Source organism: Bacillus rossius, chromosome 5, assembly GCF_032445375.1.
Source record: "Bacillus rossius redtenbacheri isolate Brsri chromosome 5, Brsri_v3, whole genome shotgun sequence".
Taxonomy (NCBI): domain Eukaryota; kingdom Metazoa; phylum Arthropoda; class Insecta; order Phasmatodea; family Bacillidae; genus Bacillus; species Bacillus rossius.
Genome location: NC_086333.1, coordinates 28387579 through 28410794, shown reverse-complemented (window position 1 = coordinate 28410794; position 23216 = coordinate 28387579). Strand labels below are relative to the sequence as shown.

Below are 23216 nucleotides of genomic sequence, written 5' to 3'. Positions count from 1 at the left end.
AATGATTGGTCGGGAAATTCGGGAAAACCTGGAATTACCCAGTAATATTTTGCCTCTGGAAAAATACTGGAAATACCCAGGAATTTATTTACCCCTCGGGAGATTTGCTATTCTTCCATACTGTAATTATCGTCTAACGTTAAAGTCGTTGATTATGTACATCTGCAGTTAATATCTATATTGAATATATATTAAATAGCAATGGATTGTGTAGTAAATATTTAATTTTAGAATAAGAGACGACATGGGAGAGTCAGCATCCACAGACGAAAGCGTTATTGGCAATCCTGACGCCATTAATGTTTACGTGTGTGACTGTGACGCTCAGAGAAACGTGTTTAGAACCTGACGCCAGAGCGCAGCAGAATTAAGATTGTTTACCGTGCGTGATTCCAATTTTCTTAAGAAAAAAAATGAAGTTTAATATTTTTATCGTTGGATAAGTTACGGATTCAGTTTATTAAATTTTCATACGGTATATCTTTTAACTAATTGGTGTTGGTTTTATAACAGCTAATACTTGTTTAGGTGTAAACTTTTATCTTGTCAATAGTTGGCAACTCTTCGTCTAATGTACCAATATCATTGTATCTGCAATGTGCATTTTCGCGGAAAGTAACGTAATTCGGCATTTTGTTAGGATATGATTATGTAGGCAGGCTTGGAAGTAAACTTAAATTTAATTAATTAACGTCGCTGTAACGAAAATCGTTTACGTCCTACTTTATAAGTGTATAACTGTTGAAGTAACAAATGGAAAGATCAAGCTTGAAAAAAAATAACATGTCGTATGTAACTTAACCTCAATTTTTTGTTTTGCAATTGTTATTCTGTTTCATGTTGTTATGGTTTAAGTTAAGATAGTTTCTGTTCGTTAAATAATCTTAGTTACTAATATGTTAGTATCCGTTTATATTCAGTGGTGGTGAATTTTTTCAATAATAGCCAAACCAGGCCACACAGGAAAGTCTTCCTTTCAGGAACAGTGGCTTAATGAACCTTATTTTAAGGATTGATTGGTTACATAAAGTCCAGGGTGACAAATATTCAGCATTTTGCTCTCTTTGTTGCAAAGTGTTTTCATTGTCATCAATGGGGCGGACTGCAGTTGTGAGTCACATGAAAGGAGCAAAACACACAGGATTTTCGGTCGATGCAGATTGTCTTACAGACAATATGGAAGAATGGACCCTCGTAGCGCACAAATGTGTGTATGATGCTGTCAGCTATCTGGGTGGGATTCAGTCAGTGCCACTTACCAAGCCTATCCTCCACGCAGCACGCAAAGCACATGCTCGCTTCACAGAAGCCCAGCAGGAACGCAGTGCAGCAGCATCAGCTCAGTTAGAGGAATCTCGTCGTCGCAAACTAAGCGATTTGGCTGTGAAGGAACTGGAAGCCAAGAAGTGTGTAAAATTCTTCAGAGGCTCGTGCTGAAGCTAGAAAAATTGATGATGAACTTGCTGGTTTAAAAAAAACTGTGAAGCTATGAAATTACGTACTGTGCTTACTGACAACATATAACATATATCGGTGTTCTTATATTTATTTTTAACCAAATTGATTGGATGTTATATTATTTTACATAATTTGAACTAATAATTTAGAGTTTCTAGTTTTTCTTTGATATGACAAGTTATTCCAGGGTATCTTTTTCCGAGAAACATTTCCACATTTGTGCAGGTATAGTAATATTATATTTTTATGTGTAATTTAGTATTACAAAGAACGCATAGACTTAGTATAGAAAATGAGTTAAATATTCTGGAAAAATGAAAATAAATTTCTGGAAAACCTGGAAATACCCAGGAATTTTATTCTAGTGTTGGAGTAGTCATCCTGTATAACCTTACACAAACAGATTAAATGACAAATTGTTTTTGTTGTATAATGTAAAGGTAGTAGATGAAAAACATGTTAAACATTTAAAAGATTATTATTTTTATTTGTTAAAGCTTTTAAATAATCCATTTTGTATGTTTTTTTTAATACTTAAATGATAGGAGGTTCATACAGTAATCATGACTGCAACTGAAAATGTGGTGATCTTATACTGTTATTAATGTACACTTGTTTATAGAAGTAATGCTCTAATTAAATCCAGGAAAACAGAGCACTAATCAAAACAACGCTAATCAAATATATATATTTTTTTCCATAAGAGTGCACGTTAATCAAAATAATTTTTCTGATCAAGTAAGTGTGCCTGCTGACTACCATTTTAATCAAGACACTGCTTCCGTTAAATTTAATTTACTATATAAATATGTCTAATTACATGTTAAGTACATTTAAATAAATGTTAAAATACATTTTGAGACTAAACAACCTGAAATTAAAATTCAAAAATTGACGTACCATATTGTTTACATAATAGGGCTTCGGCATGGTATTCAGGGTGACCACAGAGCGGGAAAACCTGGAAAAGTCTGGGATTTTTTCGATGGGTCAGAGAAGGTTTTGAGATAACTTTTTTCTTCATTGTAATGGTTTCTTCAATGGCCATTCGTTATAAAAACATTAATTGGCTGTATTCATTTTCAAAATTGTGTCTGAATATTACCATATTTCCTAATAATCCATGCACAATATTTCTTAAAATGCGTGTTTAAAAAGCACCTTGCGTGGCTTATTCAAAATGTGACAACGCTGCAAGGCAACACTGCATAGCACAAATTCCTTGAAGCTCCAAGGTTGGTTAATCTGCGGTTGCCTAATGGACAACATACGTATTCTTGTATGTAGTTTTAAAGTGCATATATTTGTGATAAAAGATGCAATTACTACCCAAGGTTTGTGGGTGCGATTATTTATGGCTGAAAAACCCTAACATATTCAAATTGATGAGTTAATGGGAAACCATGCTATGGGAAAAAGTCATTTATGTGACTAGAGGGAAAAAATAAAATTGTGACCAAAATTTTAATGCAGCTTCACTGCAGTAAACAAAACATCTTCTGTTGATATGTACTGTGGAGCTGCCCTTTGAAGTAATGGTTTGAAAGTCGTACACTGTTCTTAGATTGCAGTGTGGAAGTAAATGGGCGCATTCTCTCTCTCTCTAACACACGCCAATTGCCGTTAGCACTGTCCTTATTTCTTCGTGCGTTGTTGCCAAATATAAAACGAAATTAAAATTTTAATTTTTGGACCAAGCTTTTTTTCATATTGTATAGCATCGAAATACACATCAGGCAATGCTTATTTTGAATACTTAACAATATTTTAAGTGTCCAAAAAATTTAAAAAACATAACTTATTCGCTGCGAACTGTTTTGAAGTATTCCGATATGTTTCACATCAAAAAAAAACCTACATGTGTATTTCATTCAGATTTTTTTTATTAATAAATTAATACCTTAGGTCGCCACCAAACAAATGTTAAGACAAAAACTGTACAGGTTTCACTTAAATAATTTTTTTAATATATTGAAATGCATTTTCTCACAAACTGACACATCAAAAAGTTGACCAGCGGAAAAATTTTTTTCTATTAAAGACAGATGGGGAACGAAAGCGTGAAAAATGTTCACAATGAATTGAATTAGTTTTTAAAAGCAGCTCCATCTCAATTTCTTCTACAGTTTCCGTGGAAATAGCTGTTAAAGATGTGTTTTATCAGTACAAGAGCGCGCGCTGCCGTCATAAGAGGAAACAGGGTCGTGTGTTTAGATAAGTGGGGTTCTGTCCTACAAGCAAATTCAAATACATGGCTTCCTTAGTCAACAAAAATATTTTAATCGATTATTGAACATAATATGTAAAATGTATAAAATAAATACGAAGGAATTTAATAGCGATCATGGTACAAAATTTTGAATTATTTTTCTATCCTTCTCAACACCAAGCATTTTATCAAACATTGTTTTAGACAAAGTTTTGGAAAATAATTATGATATTTACAAACAATTTAAACAGATTTGATAAGGTGTCTACTAAGGCAGTTATGTTTTTTGTCCGGTGAAAATTTTTTTCGAAACCATGCAGTTATGGCTGGTCGTATCAAAAATTTTGAAAACATTTTTCGGCATTATATACTCCGAGTTATCATACTTTAAAACAGATTCGATATTATTCATATTATGGGAATTGTTGCGATTTTTCTGTTTTTCAAAAAATCTTCCCCATTTTAACCAATTGTTCGGATTTTTCCCATAACTTACTCGACCGAGAATTTCCATTACCATATTTTATATATAATTTTGGACATGACATGTTCAAAAATACGGCATTTATCGGGCTCATGAAAATGTGATTTTATATATATATATATATATATATATATATATATATATATATATATATATATATATATATATATGGGATTTTTAGAACATAAAAGAAAACTATAAGAAATTTTTGTCTACAATAGGTAGTTTTTATTTGAAATTTACATAAAAGTGGCATTATTACAAATTTATATGTGTAATAGTATAAAATACTATAAATTACGATATGATTTCTTAAAATGCTTCTTGTTCGATCCGAATTACAAAGACACGCATCTCCTGAAATTCGTAATGTGTTAGAGATTTGGCAACAGCGCACGCCATAAGCTATGATTTTAACCTGGAATTTAAATTGTGTGTTCAGGGTCATGAATTATACTTGGAATAAAATGCAAATTAAGTGTAGAATACTGTGGGTAATTTTAAATGGTTCATAGTACTCCGGTGACATCACACACTTTCACAAAATATAAACAATATATCTAAGAAACACTGTTAATCATAAAACCTGTTCCTTAATTCTAATATAAATAGTAACAGAGGGTTCGGATATCACGGGCTCAGTTCTGTAAATACTATGCTAATTCTCTCAATTAGCTATCAAAACAAACATTGCAAATCATTATTTACTTATTTTCATAATCAAAACGGGATAATCTATTGTACGATAACAACAGTTTTCATTCAGATTTTGTTTATTTATTATTGTCTAATTAATTGTTATATTTTAATATTTTATTATTGTAATGTCATAATTATGTAATATTGTTGAATAAGTGTCAATAAGCTACAGCCACGAACAATAGAAACTCTGATTTCGAATTTCATTAACAATAGACATTACATCTTTTAAAGCACTTATTTTGAAATCTATCATGAACGGAATTTGTTTGAAATTGTTTTATGATATTTTGGTATTTAATTGTTATTTATTATTAATTCATTATATTTTTCTCACTTACCTGTATCTTGCTGTGTACATGTGTACGAAGGCCTCATGTTATGATTTTACATCAGCCAATCAGTAATCTGATTTTTAAAGCTAACAATAAGACTTTTGTACAACAGGGAATGAGAGATTAGAAAAAAAAAGAAATGTCTGAGGCATCCTTCGTAAGGCTTAGCCCGATGCCGATGTGTAGAAATTTTTATATAATTTAATTGATTTATTACTTGTGGTAATAAATAATAGTGCGTCCGATTCTACACGATGCCGGGGCATGCAGTGAGTAAATGTGGCAGGAAATATATTGTTGGTAATTAGGTATTACCATAATTAGAAGGACGCTTAAGCCATCGACATTTATCTACGATTATATTCCTAATGCCACACAAATATTTAATAACTTTGTTGGAGATTTTGTTTGCAACACGAGCTGTGCGACGTGTCAGAATACTTGTAATTACGTCTATAATAGCACTGGCTAATTAACATTTGTTTTGATGACATAATTTAGCTGGAACAATACACCAGTGGTCTGCGTGTCTAGGGATCATGCTCCCACTGAACTATCTAGCCGCGGTATATATTTTAAGAGTTCACTTGAGGTACAACTGCATAAACTAAAACATTTAACATTTAAATCTGAGTAAATCGTTTCCGGACTACTTTTCATTGAATACAAGTAACGTACTGTTGAATAATCTATCTCACCATAAATCCAGATATTTGATCCAGTTAAACATCACCAGGTCTGCCTTAATCACACCAAATTAAATCCATATTTTTTATTATCTTAACTTCTGTCAATACCAAGCTAATTGCATTTATGAGTGTGTTTTTGTGTATATTTAATATTATTACAGTGTAAGGGTTATAACGGTTCGTTATAGACAAAATAAACAGTTCAACGCCGATTGCAAATTTTGATGTTTTTATTTTATTTTAATAGAATGTTGCACAGACGATTCCAAACACTTTCAAAAGAAGTTACTCATTCAGTCCACATACATCTGCCCGTCGAACAACTGCTGGTAGCTCGCATGACGAGAAATTACCGGAAAATAATCGCGTAGATTGAGTCCTTCAGTAATGTTTTACTGCAAGTACAAAAAAATGGGACGACCTCGAAGAGAACCGCACCCAGCGAAAACGAATTCCGCCCCGAGCCAACATGCCTACGAAGGTGGCCGCAATTTCTAATTAAGTTATATCCAAAACAAAAAAAAAAACAATTAGGTTGATTTAAATACAGGCCTGGCTCCGACCACCAACGTGAAATGATCTCTTTGTAAATTACATGATAATTTAGCGAGAAGCCACCGAACGCGACCTACTGTGGCAGCGTTCGACAGACGACTGGTGATCTCATGAACTCGTCTCCTCCACGCAGGGAGTAGATGTCACATGACCTCACCGACCAATCACACGCACGCTTCATTCACTCTTACAGATACAAGCCAATCACAGAACAAGTTACAATACATGAAAAAACCTTTTACACACAGAACTCTGGGCTTCCCCTGATCAGTCTCTTTTCAATTTCACATCGAAATCGGGGACTTCCATTCTCGATCTCTCTCCCACACCGTGAGAGAGCAGTTAACACTCAGTTCCCATACAGAGGGGGAATTACCGTCTTTATCTCGGTTGGCGGGGAAACACTGTTTCTTTCTCACTTACACTTACAGGCCTCTCATGCCTCTCTTTCTAACCATCACACAAGCCCAGACACAGTCCCGTGATTTATAATTATATTACAACACGTTAATAAAATTTAAGAACAATAATTATAATACGAATTACTTTACCAAAATAAACTTATATCGAAATAACCTGAAAAAGTAGGCCTAAACCGGTAAAAATCTAGTACAACGGCTCATTTGTGAATAATTTCATAAAAAATAGTAATGATTAAAAACGTGTGTTAAAATACAAAATACCTTCTTAAAACACATAGCAAACGAAATTAACATATATTAATAGCCATAACGTCTGATTCTACTGTTTCATAATATACACACCACTCTAAAAACATTGACTTATTTATATTTACTTATACAGAAAGAAGTTTAAAAGAAAATTATTTAATTCGGAGGGCAGGGTTCTGCAATGCTACATAACCCCCCCAACTTTTCAATTAAATTAACACTACATTTAATTGAAAAGTTACAAAAGTGAAAAATTAACCTGTACAAAATACATTCAAAACATCTTAAGACATAAATGCATCCTGTCATTACATTCTTGTTTATAAAAGAAATTCAAAAACTATTATTTTTTTTTTTTTTTTTTTTAGAAATACAAAGATTAATACCAATTTTCTGTTAAATTTAAAAATGATATTTCAGTTTTGATACACTCAACAATCCTCATCTCTTAGTTTCATTAATACAAAATACAAGTAGTTTCAAAATTAATTTCTTCACAAATTTCAAGCAGTGTTCCCTGGTTTACGAAAAATCTTCCTATCACATCTCAACTCTGGTTGGAACAGCTGTGGACACCTCTACATAAACTGCAACAACTCCGACAAACTTAAATCTCGAAGACATAACTATTTCAGCTGCACTAGCTGGAACAAGAACTGCAGGCATTACGTCCCTCTGACCACCTGAAACCAATATCGACGACAAAAACAATCTCGACGATAACCTACTTCAGCTGTGGAGCACCTCGACACTAGCTGCAATAAACTCCAAGAAATTACAAAAACTCCAGGAATTACGTCTCCATGACTACCTTAACGATGATAAAAACTTCTCAACGACGACAAATAACATTTCAGCAGTGGAGCACCTCGACACTAGCTGGCACATATAACCCCAATTGACGATGAACAACAACAATCGCCTTCTCAAGACGACAATTGCACGACGACGGATAACTCCTCTATTACCAGGAACCCCTCACTTTCATTCATGAATCAATCAATTCCTCCACCCCTCATACTTGCATCAACAAACTTCAACAACACTGCTAACTCAGACTGCTGACCAAACTTCTGATTCGACCTTTCTGCTGCTGATGCCTTTAATTTTATTATTATGATTATTACGAAGATTTTACTAATAGAATAATTTTTGAAGATCTCATGAATAATATATATATGAAGAAACAATACGACGAATAGAATTGACAAATACATTTTTAAACTTCCTTCCCCTCTCAACAGTGAATCCACTATCTCCCTCATACGGCAGGTTGTTGATCCGTCTTCAAAAAGACGCAACCGAACCTCCATTTCATTTGGCCATCCTGTGCTCAGGGTCTTACTATACGGTATGGTTTAGGGGTAAAATACTCCACAGAACCAAGATCACCAGACTCTTTTATTCTATGACGAGAACAGGCTTGGAAATCTCAGCGGAAAGACTACTCTATCCAGTAATATTTTTGGAACTCTTAGCGGAGAGACTACTCCATCCAGTAATATTTTTGGAACTCTTAGCGGAGAGACTACTCCATCCAGTAATATTTTTGGAACTCTTAGCGGAGCCGTACCATCTTCTCCCATCATGACATAACATGCCCAGACATCTCAACAGGGTCTCCATTTGTCATTCCAGGCAGAGGAATGTGTGTTGCCGAACCTATAGAACGACATGTAGGTCCAACAGACCGAGAGATCCCACTTCCCTATCATTCCTAGCTCCTGAGCTAGCCGAAAGGTAAGGGGCGCCCAACTAAAACCCTTTTAGCTGCTAGTCAGCTCGGCTAACCTATTATACATAACAAATACGCAAAGTTATACACAAATATACCCAGCACTTGTCATTATACATTAAATTTTAAGCTTTACATTCCTCACTTAAATTTCCACAAACAACAAGTTGACAATTCTACAGTCATGGCATGACAAATACTTCATTAAAATACAATCGTATGCTTCTATTCTTCAAAAACAAATTACATGAACCAATGCCCTTCCTTAGGTTTCAAACAATATCTCCCCTTTCAGCAACAACAGCACAAAATTAACCTTGATGAGGGGTGGGAGCGACTAAGGTGAAGGGATGCACCCTTGAAAAAATAAAAACATCGGACTCCATGCCGGCAAACATATTTAAAATTAACCTCCTGGCCCCCCAGCTGCCTCACAAACCACATTACACAAAAACAAAACATTTGCTGCTTATTTAGGGCAATACAAAAAATTCACCTAAACTCTGGCCATCATGAACACACAACTGCTTCTGCAGCTTCAAAACTCGACGACTGTTATTCATTAATGTTTAGTATTACCTTTCATACCTTTAATATAGGATATTGACACCCTGTCATTCAATCCAAAACATTCACCATTACCAATGTGTGGCATTTTCATTTAAAATATTTAACCATTTCAAAATGATATCATTTTCCCAAAACAACTCAATAAATTTCAGTTAACACCTTCCCATGACACAACATTAAACAAACAAAACATTACCCAAGTGCAATGAAATTCTCACAATGTAAAGCATTTTAGTAACTGTGTACTCAAAGAATTTATATATATATTATCATAGTTATTTTCTAAAACAGAAAAACATTCACATTAAAAATAGTTATTTATCTTAAAAATTTATGTGTATAACCTTCCTTCTCTTTAAAAAACCTTATTCATCTCAAAAACTTGCAGTCATAAATCTTACATATACATTCCTATATTATACTATAACTATTTTTCAAAAAATACAAAAACTCTACAAGATACCAATCATTATTAAAAGTATACAATTCAAAAAATAAAAAATCTGAAAAACATTTACAAAAATTGGCAAAAAAAAATGCATAAAATTTAAAAAACATCAAACACCACAAAACTGGTTTTGACTCTACCCTTCCATCGGGCCAAACAAGTCAACACACACTGTTTCCAGATTTTGCATCACTCCTGTACCTTTACTACTCATTTCTTCTGCCTTTGAACAGAACAAAAAACTGTTTACTATCTCGGCGATAGTTCTGTACACATGCTTCCACACCCAAAACCTCTGACCATGTTGCACAGCTTTTTCCACTTCATGTTCCACAGGGATCAGTGAAGATTTTTTAGTTTGTACACTATTCGGCATACACAACACACATCTTGGTACATTACTGTTTACACTTGGAAAAAATCTCCCTTTTAATATTTCTCCGCAATTTGCAAAACTCACTTCACTGATCAATTCCTCAGTAAATGCATCCTTAAGTGTATCTGAGAATGTTTGCATTTCAATTTCTACTTCTCTCATTTGTTTACACATAATCCTGATTCCATGTGTATTTCCCCTGGATTTACTAACCTTTTCAACCACATTGTCCACATTTCCCTTTTTTTACCTCATCTAGGAATTTCTCACATTTATTCACAATGTTTACCTGCTCATGTACATCATGTACAACTTCCACATTTTCTTTTGACACTATTATTTCCCTTTCACTAGTTCCTAAACCAGTTTGTTCCCTTTCCACTTGCATTTCTGCCACATTATTTGCACACCCATCTACTTTGTTTGTACATGTAGCTACCTGTTCAATAATTTCATCCTTCATCTGTGATAATTCCCGTTTTATTTCCTGCGTGTTTTGTGCTAGACCCTGTTCTAATTTTAGAGTAAAATTCTGTTGGAATTCCTTTTGTCCCTGTCTAATTTCCCGATAGTATTGTTTCATTTCCTGTTGCATTACCAATAGTAACTGCATGATTTGGTCTGACCCCCCCATAACCTCAACTGGGCTACTAATCGTCATAATGAAATATACAAATTACAAAATTTTAACACAAATCTTAGTTAAATGCTCAGCACAAAAGAAAAATAATGTAAACAATCAATTTAGTTCAATTTTTTTTTTGACTTGCTATTTTTTGGCGATTCATCCCGCGATGTCCCGCGAAGTGACGATCTCGAAGTCCCGCGATGCAACAGGCCTGAAGTCCCACGGTGCCTTGGGTCGCTCTGTCCCTCGAAGTACCGTTTTCCGTCGTTTCTCCGTAACACTTCACTCGCTGAAGCCGCTCGTAGACTCTCGCCGCGGAGAAAAACTGCATTCACCGCTCAGCTGCGCCGAAAGTTCTGGGAGATCATCTTTGTTTACCGCCGAAAATGTCCGTCTTGCTCTCAGGGTCGTGTCCAAATTCAAGCCGCGCGGCCGGGCGCCAAATATAACGGTTCGTTATAGACAAAATAAACAGTTTAACGCCGATTGCAAATTTTGATGTTTTTATTTTATTTTAATAGAATGTTGCACAGACGATTCCAAACACTTTCAAAAGAAGTTACTCATTCAGTCCACATACATCTGCCCGTCGAACAACTGCTGGTAGCTCGCATGACGAGAAATTACCGGAAAATAATCGCGTAGATTGAGTCCTTCAGTAATGTTTTACTGCAAGTACAAAAAAATGGGACGACCTCGAAGAGAACCGCACCCAGCGAAAACGAATTCCGCCCCGAGCCAACATGCCTACGAAGGTGGCCGCAATTTCTAATTAAGTTATATCCAAAACAAAAAAAAAAACAATTAGGTTGATTTAAATACAGGCCTGGCTCCGACCACCAACGTGAAATGATCTCTTCGTAAATTACATGATAATTTAGCGAGAAGCCACCGAACGCGACCTACTGTGGCAGCGATCGACAGACGACTGGTGATCTCATGAACTCGTCTCCTCCACGCAGGGAGTAGATGTCATATGACCTCACCGACCAATCACACGCACGCTTCATTCACTTTTACAGATACAAGCCAATCACAGAACAAGTTACAATACATGAAAAAACCTTTTACACACAGAACTCTGGGCTTCCCCTGATCAGTCTCTTTTCAATTTCACATCGAAATCGGGGACTTCCATTCTCGATCTCTCTCCCACACCGTGAGAGAGCAGTTAACACTCAGTTCCCATACAGAGGGGGAATTACCGTCTTTATCTCGGTTGGCGGGGAAACACTGTTTCTTTCTCACTTACACTTACAGGCATCTCATGCCTCTCTTTCTAACCATCACACAAGCCCAGACACAGTCCCGTGATTTATAATTATATTACAACACGTTAATAAAATTTAAGAACAATAATTATAATACGAATTACTTTACCAAAATAAACTTATATCGAAATAACCTGAAAAAGTAGGCCTAAACAGGTAAAAATCTAGTCAACGGCTCATTTGTGAATAATTTCATACAAAATAGTAATGATTAAAAACGTCTGTTAAAATACAAAATACCTTCTTAAAACACATAGCAAGCGAAATTAACATATATTAATAGCCATAATGTCTGATTCTACTGTTTCATAATATACACACCACTCTAAAAACATTGACTTATTTATATTTACTTATACAGAAAGAAGTTTAAAAGAAAATTATTTAATTCGGAGGGCAGGGTTCTGCAATGCTACAGGGTATATGTATGTGTCATTTCAGTGTTAATGTTATATTAAATGTGTATTGTGTCTTGTGCCCCAAAACTTTAATATTTTGTTATTACCGCTTCACATATTTACCTGATACATTTCCCCCAACATTTATACACTACATTATATTATCAGTTATCCTCAGTTTTATTTTGTTTATGTCAAATTTATGTCAGTTGTATCCCTCTTCTGGAGTTGTCTCCTGGGTCTTGCAATATTATTACTATACGACATCACAAGCAAGTCAGTATTGATATATAATTAGAAAAACCAGGCGCCCAATAATAATAATCATAGCAACATAATTTCCCAAGGAGAATAACGTTACAGAGGAAAAGAGTACACAGTAAAAGGTAGTACACAAAGTGAACAGTGTCACACCACACTATATATGATGCATCAATGGTGTTTTAAATATTTATCAGATTCAAGCTAAAATTAATTGTAAGTGTAAAACTTATTATTTCAAAGGCTCTAGCTAAGTGTGCCCAGCGGTTCAGCAATTAGACCACTGGGTGGTGAACTCTAATATAAGCACAAAATTTGGTAAATATGTAGTTGGGCGATATTTGCTAAAAAAAAAAAAAAAAAAAAAAATTAAAATTCCAAAAATACTTTTATTCTATGCTTTTTAACTTCCTCTTTTCATGAAACCAGGCGGAGATAAGAAATTACAAATACTTTAGGAGATATCGCCATTCATATTTTGCAATACAAGACCTGTGCAATCATTCGACCGTCACCATTTTTTATTTTGCAGTGTGTTTGTGAATGTCTAATTAATTAAAATGGTTGATTAGATCAGGTCAGTTACATTATAAATACTTTCAAACTAAGCGGACATTAAAAATAATATGAATTAATTTTAATGGTTGTTTAGTTTTAAAGTATTTATAATGTAACTGACCTGACCTAACAAACCGCAACAATATCCTAATTACAAAAATTAAACATTAAAATTTGAAACGTTAAAAACTCACCTAAGTTCACGTGACAACATTCTTCAATAAAAAAAAATTGATACTCATAAACAAGAAAGAATGGTGAACGCCGCAAGAAAAAAAAAAATTTCATACTCGTAAACAAAAAAACAGTATTGAAAGCCGCATGAATGCACAGGTATTGTGATGAAAATTAAAAAATTTGATATCTCCTAAAGTATTTGGAATTTCTTATCTCCGCCGGGTTTTATGAAAAGAGGAAGTTAAAAAGCATAGAATAAAAGTATTTTCGAAGTTTTAAAATATTTTTTAGCAAATATCACCCAACTACATATTTACCCAAAATTTAACTCAACAAAAATTATTATGTATATTTACTCTAGTATTTATAAGGTGAAAACAGACACCATCCGTTTTATGATTAACATAACAACAAAACAGTTTGACTCAAAATAAAAGTATTGTCATGATACAGATTAATACATTAAATCCTGAAATGTTTAGTATTGTGTTCGACTATAACAAGTGGTACGAATTTTCAGTCGTTTACTTGGGGAGAACAACCCACCTCAGTTAGACGTATACCGTAAAATGTTGACGTTGATGACCCTTTAGGAATAGGCCTCCATTCTGCAATGTCAAACTGCGACTGCGGATGATGGGAACATACTTCCTTCGGGTTTGATAGTTCTGGGTCGACTAAGGCAGATACAACAGGAATTGAAGTTCAACTCGGCAGTTATGTCTTTGAGATCTGCTATTCCTTGATACTCTGCCAACGGAACGACATCCCTCTTTCGGGATGTTGAATTGACGTAGATTCTTCTTAGGCTCTCTTTGTTTGACGTTGTAGTAACTTAAGACGATTTATCCTTCTTCTAGGAAGTTTCTAATATTCTTCAATGATGTCTCTTATTATAATTTGTTGCAATGATAGAAAATCAAAAATTTCTATATTACAGATATTCGTCAATCAATATAATACCGGTTTCCACTGCTTACAATAAATATCTCGAACTTAACCAGAAATCTTTCATGCAGGAGCTCATTTTCATGTATCCTTTCAGTACGACGATGGAACAATTACCACTTTCAAAAGGAAAATTTCTAATTCTTGTCCATGATTCTCAAAGATATGGTGTGAAAATGCAAACAACACAGACTTAATGAAACATATAATCCAAGTGAAGGTCCTAAACGCCACTAGCAATCAGTCTTGTAAGTTCAACCTCTTATAACACAATGTAAGCTTAAAAACGTAAATTAACATTGGTGTGTTCAAACAAAATATAAATATTTAAACAAGCGCAACGCTTAGAGAAATAATTGCAGGCAAAAACTTATTTTAGTACAGTAAGAAATTATAAAGAACAATAATTGCGTTAAACACATGTAAAGCAATTTAAAAAAAAAAGAATAAATAAATAAATAATTATTTAGTTTGCAATATAATGCTTCTATGAGAGCACAACCATTTGCCTCTATAGTACTCATTTTTCATTCATGACCATTATTTCCTTGCTTCAAGGTAAAAATGATATGATTTGCAGTTAGTCCATAAATAAAATATTTACTTTCTAATACACTAAGAATGGAAGTGTTGAAACTTTTAATACTATACTTGTGGCAATAATATAGTGTTGAAAAAATAACTGCTAGACGTCTGCAACGGTACCGAGAATGCTATATTATTTTTACAGAAAACCTTTAAGGAAATCTGTTAGTTAAAATGATTATGTGAGTCCAGAATTAAAAAGTTAATAGAAATTGAAACATGTTTCAAAGATATGTTTTGAAGTTTGGTGTGAGGCTTATTCTAATCAAAAAATTTTGTTGATCTAAAAATCAGGGTGCGAGTCTTACTCAGTAGCACTGCTTAGGTAATTCTAAAGGAGAGACTTTTCTGTAAAAAATTAATTGAAAAGTCCAGATAACATATTTTTACTTCCTGACAGGTTTTAAAATTATTCTTTAAGAGGGTGTTATGATACAACAATTGATAAGGTTAGGTTACATATTAAAAATACTGTGATATTGTGAAAATGGTCATTTAAGTTAGCTATATTAAAAATCCTAAAATATTATTAGAACATTTGGTTAGGAATTACCAATATAATGTAGCTAACTTAAACTGACTGAACACCCTTACTATTTTATTGTGTTTTTAATGAAGCTAACCATTCGTTAACAATATTTAAAAGTAAATTAAAGTAAGTAACATAACCTAAAAAAAATCCACTCTATTAAATATTTTTAATGAAGCTAATGCAGAGCTGCCAACCATTACGGATTTTCCGTAATTATTACGGATTTTAACCCCGAATTAAGGAATTACGGAACATCCCTGATTTATTACGGAAACGAGGCTTTGTGTTGCATGGTAACGGAGAAAATTCCGTTTCTGCTGTGCGTGTTTCGTGAACGCAGTTTGAATACATCGCTTGGTTGCTCAAATAATGGAACTAGTAAGTGTGCGCATGTACGATGTACTGTCGAAATAAGTAAATTAATTCCCGTGTTTTTAAATAATAATGGGATGGTATTACGTCCGTTGTACGATACAACTAGTACATATTCTCGGACTTATCGTTTGAAGGCTACTTAAATCACGATAATTTTTGTACGGTACTTTAGCTAACCTGTGTTGTGTTAATTTAATTCTTGAAAGCCATTTTTTTCATCATAGTGTTTTTGTGGTGTCTACAGACGTGATTTTATTTTATGTTTTTCGATAGTGTTGTGTTCTTCAGTGCCGGTTTTAGAAATGAAGCGTGTGACAGAATAATGTGTATCTGGAAAAAAAAACACGCAAGTCTTCAGAACTTTCGACTTAAATATTCAAAAGAATGGCCATGCTTGTCGTTTTCAAATGTTTGGAACGCCACGGTTTTGTAATGTATGCACGTGTGACTTTTCGATTGCACATGGTGGAAGGGATGACTGTAAATGGCATATTGAATCAAAGAAACATGCAGAACATTTTAAAGCCGTGACGAGCAATAAATCTATATCTTCGTTTTTTCTGTACATCTGAAGAAACGAAAGTAACGAACGCAGTTATTGTTTACAAGTCCTTGTGTTTGTCTTGTTGTTTGTTTACATGACATTTCTTATCCAACCAGGATAAAAGAAGCAAATAAAAATACAGTTGTTTTAAAGTTTAACTTTGAATACTTTGAATTGAAGATTCAAAATAGCCAGTAAAATTATTAATATTTCTTACATATTCAGATGATTGTATTGTTCAAATAGATTTTTTTTATTCATTAATTTGCATTGTTTTCATTTCTTTTTCTTTTGCATATTATTGTCCTTGTTTTATCTTGTGGGTGTGTTATGTTATAATGCCCAAGGAAAAATTTATCGTGCATGATTTACGCGTACTTTTTTTCATATACCTAATTGCCATTACTGATGGGTGTGATTTGAGGTTGGCAGCTCTGCTAATGTAACCTAACCAACCATTCCTAAAATTTTGCTCTTGTTTCATGTACCTAACACAACTGTCTTTAAAATGGCCAAATACTGGTAAACTACTTGTAGTATCACAGTGTCCTCTTAAATAATAGTTGGAAAACATTTCAGGAAGTTAAAAAAAGAAGCATTTTGAAATTTTTTATTTTATTTTTGTAGAAAAGTGGCTCTTTAGAATTACTGCAGCTTATTTTGTTAACTTAATTGTCTGGTACAATTCATTTGGGTTACATACATAATCTCATAATGTGTTTACTCTCAGTGAGTTTTATACATGGATAATAGACAACTGAGTGAATAAAATTAATTTTCATCTTTGTTGACTCATTTTTCTTTTGAATACTTGCAGTTAAAAAAAAGAATGCTGATTAGTTTTTGAAAGTGAAGTAGCGTAAAGTGCAAAATCTTGTCAGAAAAATTATATTCAGGTCAGGGAAAACTGTGAAAATCAGGGAATTTCATTTAAGATATTGTGCGGCCACCATGTGCATTCCTAAGTAAGCGTAACAACATTTCTGAGTTACAAAATAATAATTCTAATAAGAATTAAAAAAACATGAATTAATGTTTTCTATTATTGGAAAGATTATTTAACCTGTTAATGTAATTCCTGGCTCAGTTGTCTACTAAAAGTATGTCTGCTATGATTTGCCACTAGCACATCCTAGTAGGTACGAGATAAACTAGCCGTGAAAGCTTCTGGCTCAACTCTGCAGAGCTGCTGCTGACATGTGGGATGACTTAAAATAAAGTTTAGCTGAATACATGGGCCCATATGCAACAAAGAAGTGAATTGCTATTAAGGAAAAAGAAAAATATTCTGGGTAGGCTCTATGTTAGACTACAGCCACCAGGGGTTTGTTTCATAAATTTCCATCGCTCTGAACGTAAATGTTATGTATGAAACAAATAAAATAATTTAACAAAATTATTTTTCGAAATGAATTTGATGAACGTCTTACTTGATGGTTGGGTGTCCATGCCAGAAATTGCGACACCAAACCATGACAAACTCGGCCAATCGTTCGCAACCACTGGCTCAACCGACTCCATATAAACATCAGAATCATCAGAGAGCATTTCATCGTCCATTACCAAACAATCTTCTGCATTCCCCGTCGCTTCTCGTGAAGTAGATGGCTCAGGCTCACTTGAGCGCAAATTTCGCGCCTCTTTTGGGGCTTGTTTTGCCCCACTGGCTTATTTCTCTCTGCTATTTTTTGCCTCATTTAATACCTATGACACTTCTCTCCATTTTTAATTGCTTCTGCTTGGGCAATTTCACTTGTTTTCATTCTTTTCTCTAACTTTATAGGTAGATATTTCACTCAACTAGCATCTCATTGCTCACTCATGGATAACTAAAAGTTTAAATCACGTAAATCTATCTATTACTTTCGGGTTTCAACTCTCACCGACTTCAATTTGATGCTCCCCACCAACGCTCATTACGTCATCACTGCAAATTTAACCTGGTGAGTTGTATGTAATGACCACAAGCAAAGTCTGTTCTACTGATACAGTAGAACCCCGATTATCCGTGTTAATGAAGGGGACGAGTGAGTCGGATAATCGAAAATCGCGGTTAGCCGAGTCATGCTTGCCTCAAAGGTCATTAGCCCACAGACAGCCATCTGTGGACATTCGGAGATTACATATATACACATGCTTTGTGTGCGTGTGCGTTGTTGACATAGAAGCGGACTGCTTAGTGCTGGGCAGCAGTGGTTTTTAAATCTTTCGTGTGCGGAGACGTGGGCACGCGAGTCGTTGTTGCACCGAGGTGTATGACTAGCCGCCCGCCAGTCCGAGGGCCCAAGACAGCTGATAGTTGCCAAGGTCACGCATTCTTTTCATCGCCCGTAAGCGACGCTGCCACACTTAGCTCATTGCTCTGTTGTCAGTAACACCATCGGACTGGTTATTGTTTTACAGAACGACTGCCTTCAAAATTCTTTTCGAGATAAGATTTTTCATACCAGTGCATTGAGACTTGATTTGATGGTTTAGAAACGGTGTCTCCGTCTCGTATAATTCACGGTGTTTTTATCCCCCTTTATTTATATGAATTTTAAATGTTAGATTTTTTATTTTTAGCTTGCTGAACGTGGAATTAGTGCAAAAACGGCCTATTATGACTTAGTGTTGCAGATGGGTCGGAAATCTTATAACGACCACCTCTTTTTAACGACCCTAATCTCGGGAACCGTGAGGGGTCGTTATATATATTTTCCATTCACTCTTAGCTGAGTTTTGAAATAAACAAACACCGTCGTAACACTGCGCCGCGTCAGCAAGTGATAGGCTGAATTTATTTTGCGTGCCAAGCACTAGTTGCAACACACACACTTCCGTACAGTCGGTGCTCATAAAATAACGGAGAAGTAATATAACAGGAAAATGGTTCTTCTGTCAAGCCTAGTTTTTTTAAAAAAAATTACGTCTGCTGTGATAAAATTACGCCACTTAATGGTATACCCTCCGACCTTTTCTGTTGAAACCATTCAAACAAACAAGTGTCCAAGCTGCTAAATGTGGATTCTTTCATCGTCTTGTGTTTATTTAATCCACTTGAAGTGTCAGCCTGTGAAGCAAACTGAAGGATTTTTTCGCGATTTTTTATGATGTCGCGCACTGTTGTGTTAGCGACATTAAACTCAGTCGCAAGTTTGCAATCGTTTCTCCACTCTGAAATCTTTCTATAATTTTTGTTTTGCTGTTGATGGACATTACCACTCGCTTTCTTTTCTGTTTATTTGATGACATGATGAAATGTTGCGCTCAACACTTCCGCACAACACAACGGTATAATCCGTCGGAATGCAGATCACTGTTACAATACATAAAATTATCACCACCTTCACGCTTCTACAACGTTCACTAATGGAATGGACTGTCTCCATGCGCCGGGTAATCTCTGTGGCACGGCGCCGTGCTGCGCGCGGGAGTGTACAGTCCGGTCATGCGTATAATGTGTATAATCTATTCACGTAACATGAAACACAAAAATATTATGTACATACGTATGTATGTACTAGTATTTTTTTTTAAACTTTCTGTGTATATAAACATAACTGAGTCAAAATACTTTGACCAACATACATTTTGCAAAGTATTTTAACATTTATATACATTTTGAATCATTGGTTATATGTAACTAAAAAATTGGACTTGATGGACATAAATCGCGGTTAATCCGCGAATCGGATGATCGAGTCGCGGATAATCGGGGTTCTACTGTATATTTACTTAAACTCTGTAGCTTTAATAGTTTGAGCTTTAAGCAGTGTCGATTCAGCTGAATGAACTCCCAACCTTAGATTCATGTCAAAATAATGTTTGTTGATTCATCACATTATTAATTTGTAGCATTGTATTTAATACTACACAAGTGCCATTGTCATTGTGCGCACATGGAAATAAAATTTCACGTACAAGACAACAGCACTTCTTCAAATTTTCGACCGTGTTTCTGCAAGTCATGCCGTAATTTATTGGTGTAGTTACTTCAAAATGTGCTAATGGAACAGCATTACTTGGTGTTGGGGGGGGGGGGGGGGGGGCGTTGGGGGGTTGTACCTGCTGTGTGCAGTAAAGCTTTTGTGTTGCTTTGGCCAGAGTCGAATAGTCGCAATATTAAATTTAAAAAATATATATATTTTCAGGCTCTCCGGACAAAAATTTTTGAAGTTATACTAACTTCTTTAGGCATGTTATGAAAAAAATTATGAGAGTGAATTTTTATGATGCACGTGCACCATGCAACAAAATTTTCACTGAATGAAAACAAAAATGCTACATACAAATAAAAATTATATAGGCCTATGTACTTTTAAATCTTATACTGCAGTGATTGATATTGAATACTGGTCCATATCATTAAAAACATTTATTTACTGTGAATATTAGTGGTATAATTTTTGTTTATAAATGTTTTAAGATGTAGATTTGATGAAATTTGTTAGCTCTTGGTACATGCTCCTCATTACGGATTTTAAAGTTTTAACTGTTGCAGGGACAAAAAAAAAGTTTAGTTCTGTGTTAAAACTGTTTGAAGGAAACTATGACAGTTGATGACTATACAGTAATAATAGTCACATGTCACATACACATGCACACATACACACACATGCATACACACACCCAGAATTGATTTTAGATGATTGTGCCATTGTTTCCAGCGATATTTGAGAATCTGACAGAATTCAGGCCCGAAATTTGCGCGGATGCAGCCAAGCAAGGACTGATGCAATGGCTGCTGCGCAGGATTCGGCTGAAGATGCCGTTTGACGGCAACAAGCTGTACGCCAGCGAAATACTGTCCATCCTTCTGCAGAACACACCAGAGAACAGGCAGCTGCTCGGAGACCTCGAGGGCATCGACGTCTTGCTGCAGCAGTTGGCAGTGAGTGTGCTTCCCTCCCTCTGTCGATTTGTTATGGTTGTGTGCACTGGTGCCGGCAGACGTCTGTGCATGCCTAGGGGGGGGGGGGGGAAGTGGGGTGAGGAGATGTGCGTGCAGGTCAGAGTATACTATCAGCTGTTCTACAAATAGTAGTAGAGTAGACGAGTAGACCAAAAGTTGGTAGTAGTACGGGGAGAATCCATCATGTTTGAATGGTGCCCCGCTGAGGTTTCCTCTAAGGCCCAGGATTCTTGTTGGGAAGGACTCGTACTTGGGAGTGGTGCCCCGAGTGCTTTAGGGCCAGGTATCAGGGTTCCCTAGCCCTTTGACGTGCTGACGTTGTGAGCGACGAGGACAGCTCCGGTTACCAGCCTGGACAGCTGGGAGAGGTTGGGTAGGCCTCCACCGGACCGCGGGTTCGCTGGGTGATTGAGGAGTCCCAGTGTGAGGCGGGAAACTGGGGTAGGCGCCAGAAGTGATGACAACTCCGGAGGGCTAAGGGAGCATCCAACTTTCTGGTGAGCTGAGTGGGGTAGGGGACCGGAGGTGGTACATAAGCTGGGATGGGTAGCCTCAGCCCCTGTGTATAGCCAAAGCTCTAACGCCCTTCCCGGTTGCGTATGCGGCGTATCCGCATCCATGCCCATGGGGGCCCCAGGGCGGTAGGGCCTTTAGGCTAAGAGTGCTGGGTTGAAAATGAAAAGGGGGGGAAACCCTTGCCCGGCATATCACCTGTGAGTTCAGTTGCATGGAAGGCCATGGAGTGTAAAGGAAGGTCACAGAGGTATGGGAAAGTTATCCGCAGCAGTGAACGTGTAAATATAAAGTCAGTGTTTCAGTATTGAGATGAAGAGGCTAAAAAGAAGTTGTCTTCTCGAGCTGCTTCAAAGGGATACAGCAAGAGCTGCCGAAATGTACCTGCATTAATTAGATAGAGAGCCATGTGGAGTTTTTATAAAGTGAGCAGAGAACAGCCAAACAGGCGCCAAACAACTCCAGGGAACAAGCGTGGTAAAGTGAATAAAATGTTTGACATGCAAAATATTTTGTATGTAATGTGCGGAAACAAGAGTTCCGACACATTAAATATTTTTGTTATTGTTTTATTTATTTAATATTAAGAAATTGTGTAATGTTTATTTTCCATATTTTATATGTCCAGCAACAGACTAGAAACCCAGACTATTTACAAACACTTATTTTCCCAACCCAACAATATAAATAACAGTTAAGATATTTGTTTTGAACCCTAACCTATAATATTGTTTGGTATTTTCATTGTTTTCAGCACGGACTTATAATTTTGGAAATATGTCTTTGGTTAAGGTATGTTTTTAAATTTCATTGTTTTTATTTTAATAATTTAATTATGTCTTACCAGGTTCTTTGCCGCGGGTTGTTGTCTGAAGGCCATATGTCTTAAATGCTCTTCAGCCAATCAGCAGCCGGTTCAGGTCTGGAGATTTAATTAAATTTTAATTGTTATAAGAAAGGAAGTAATAAGGCGTCATCTTCGTATGGTCTGGCCAATACGCCTCTTGTTATTTTGGTGATAGAAAAATGTAATTTATTAATTTATTAGATTCAGTGTTTTTCTTATATATCAACGCATTCACCTAACTCCAAGTATTATTTGTGAGTATAAAATATGATTGTAATCAATAGATTGAATACGTATTTTATAGATACTTTTGCGTTACAAAGGACGCAGCTTTGGACATCGCTAATGACTTTGTAATATGTTAATATCTGTAAAATCATACACATTTCAATCAAGTCGAGATGTCGTATTTATTATTGCGAAACAATTTAAACTATTTAAATTAAAACTTTTTCG

General features: G+C 35.4%; 1 protein-coding gene across 3 annotated transcripts in view; it reads left to right on the top strand.

The window, feature by feature from the left end:
• The window catches only part of LOC134531671 (beta-catenin-like protein 1), a 95518-nt gene that overhangs the window by 41396 nt on the left and 30906 nt on the right, over positions 1-23216 (top strand). For all 3 annotated transcript variants that reach the window (XM_063367458.1, XM_063367457.1, XM_063367459.1), the window contains exon 6: positions 21156-21379. In XM_063367458.1, the coding sequence (XP_063223528.1) occupies positions 21156-21379 (224 nt within the window). The remainder of the gene's footprint in view (positions 1-21155; positions 21380-23216) is intronic.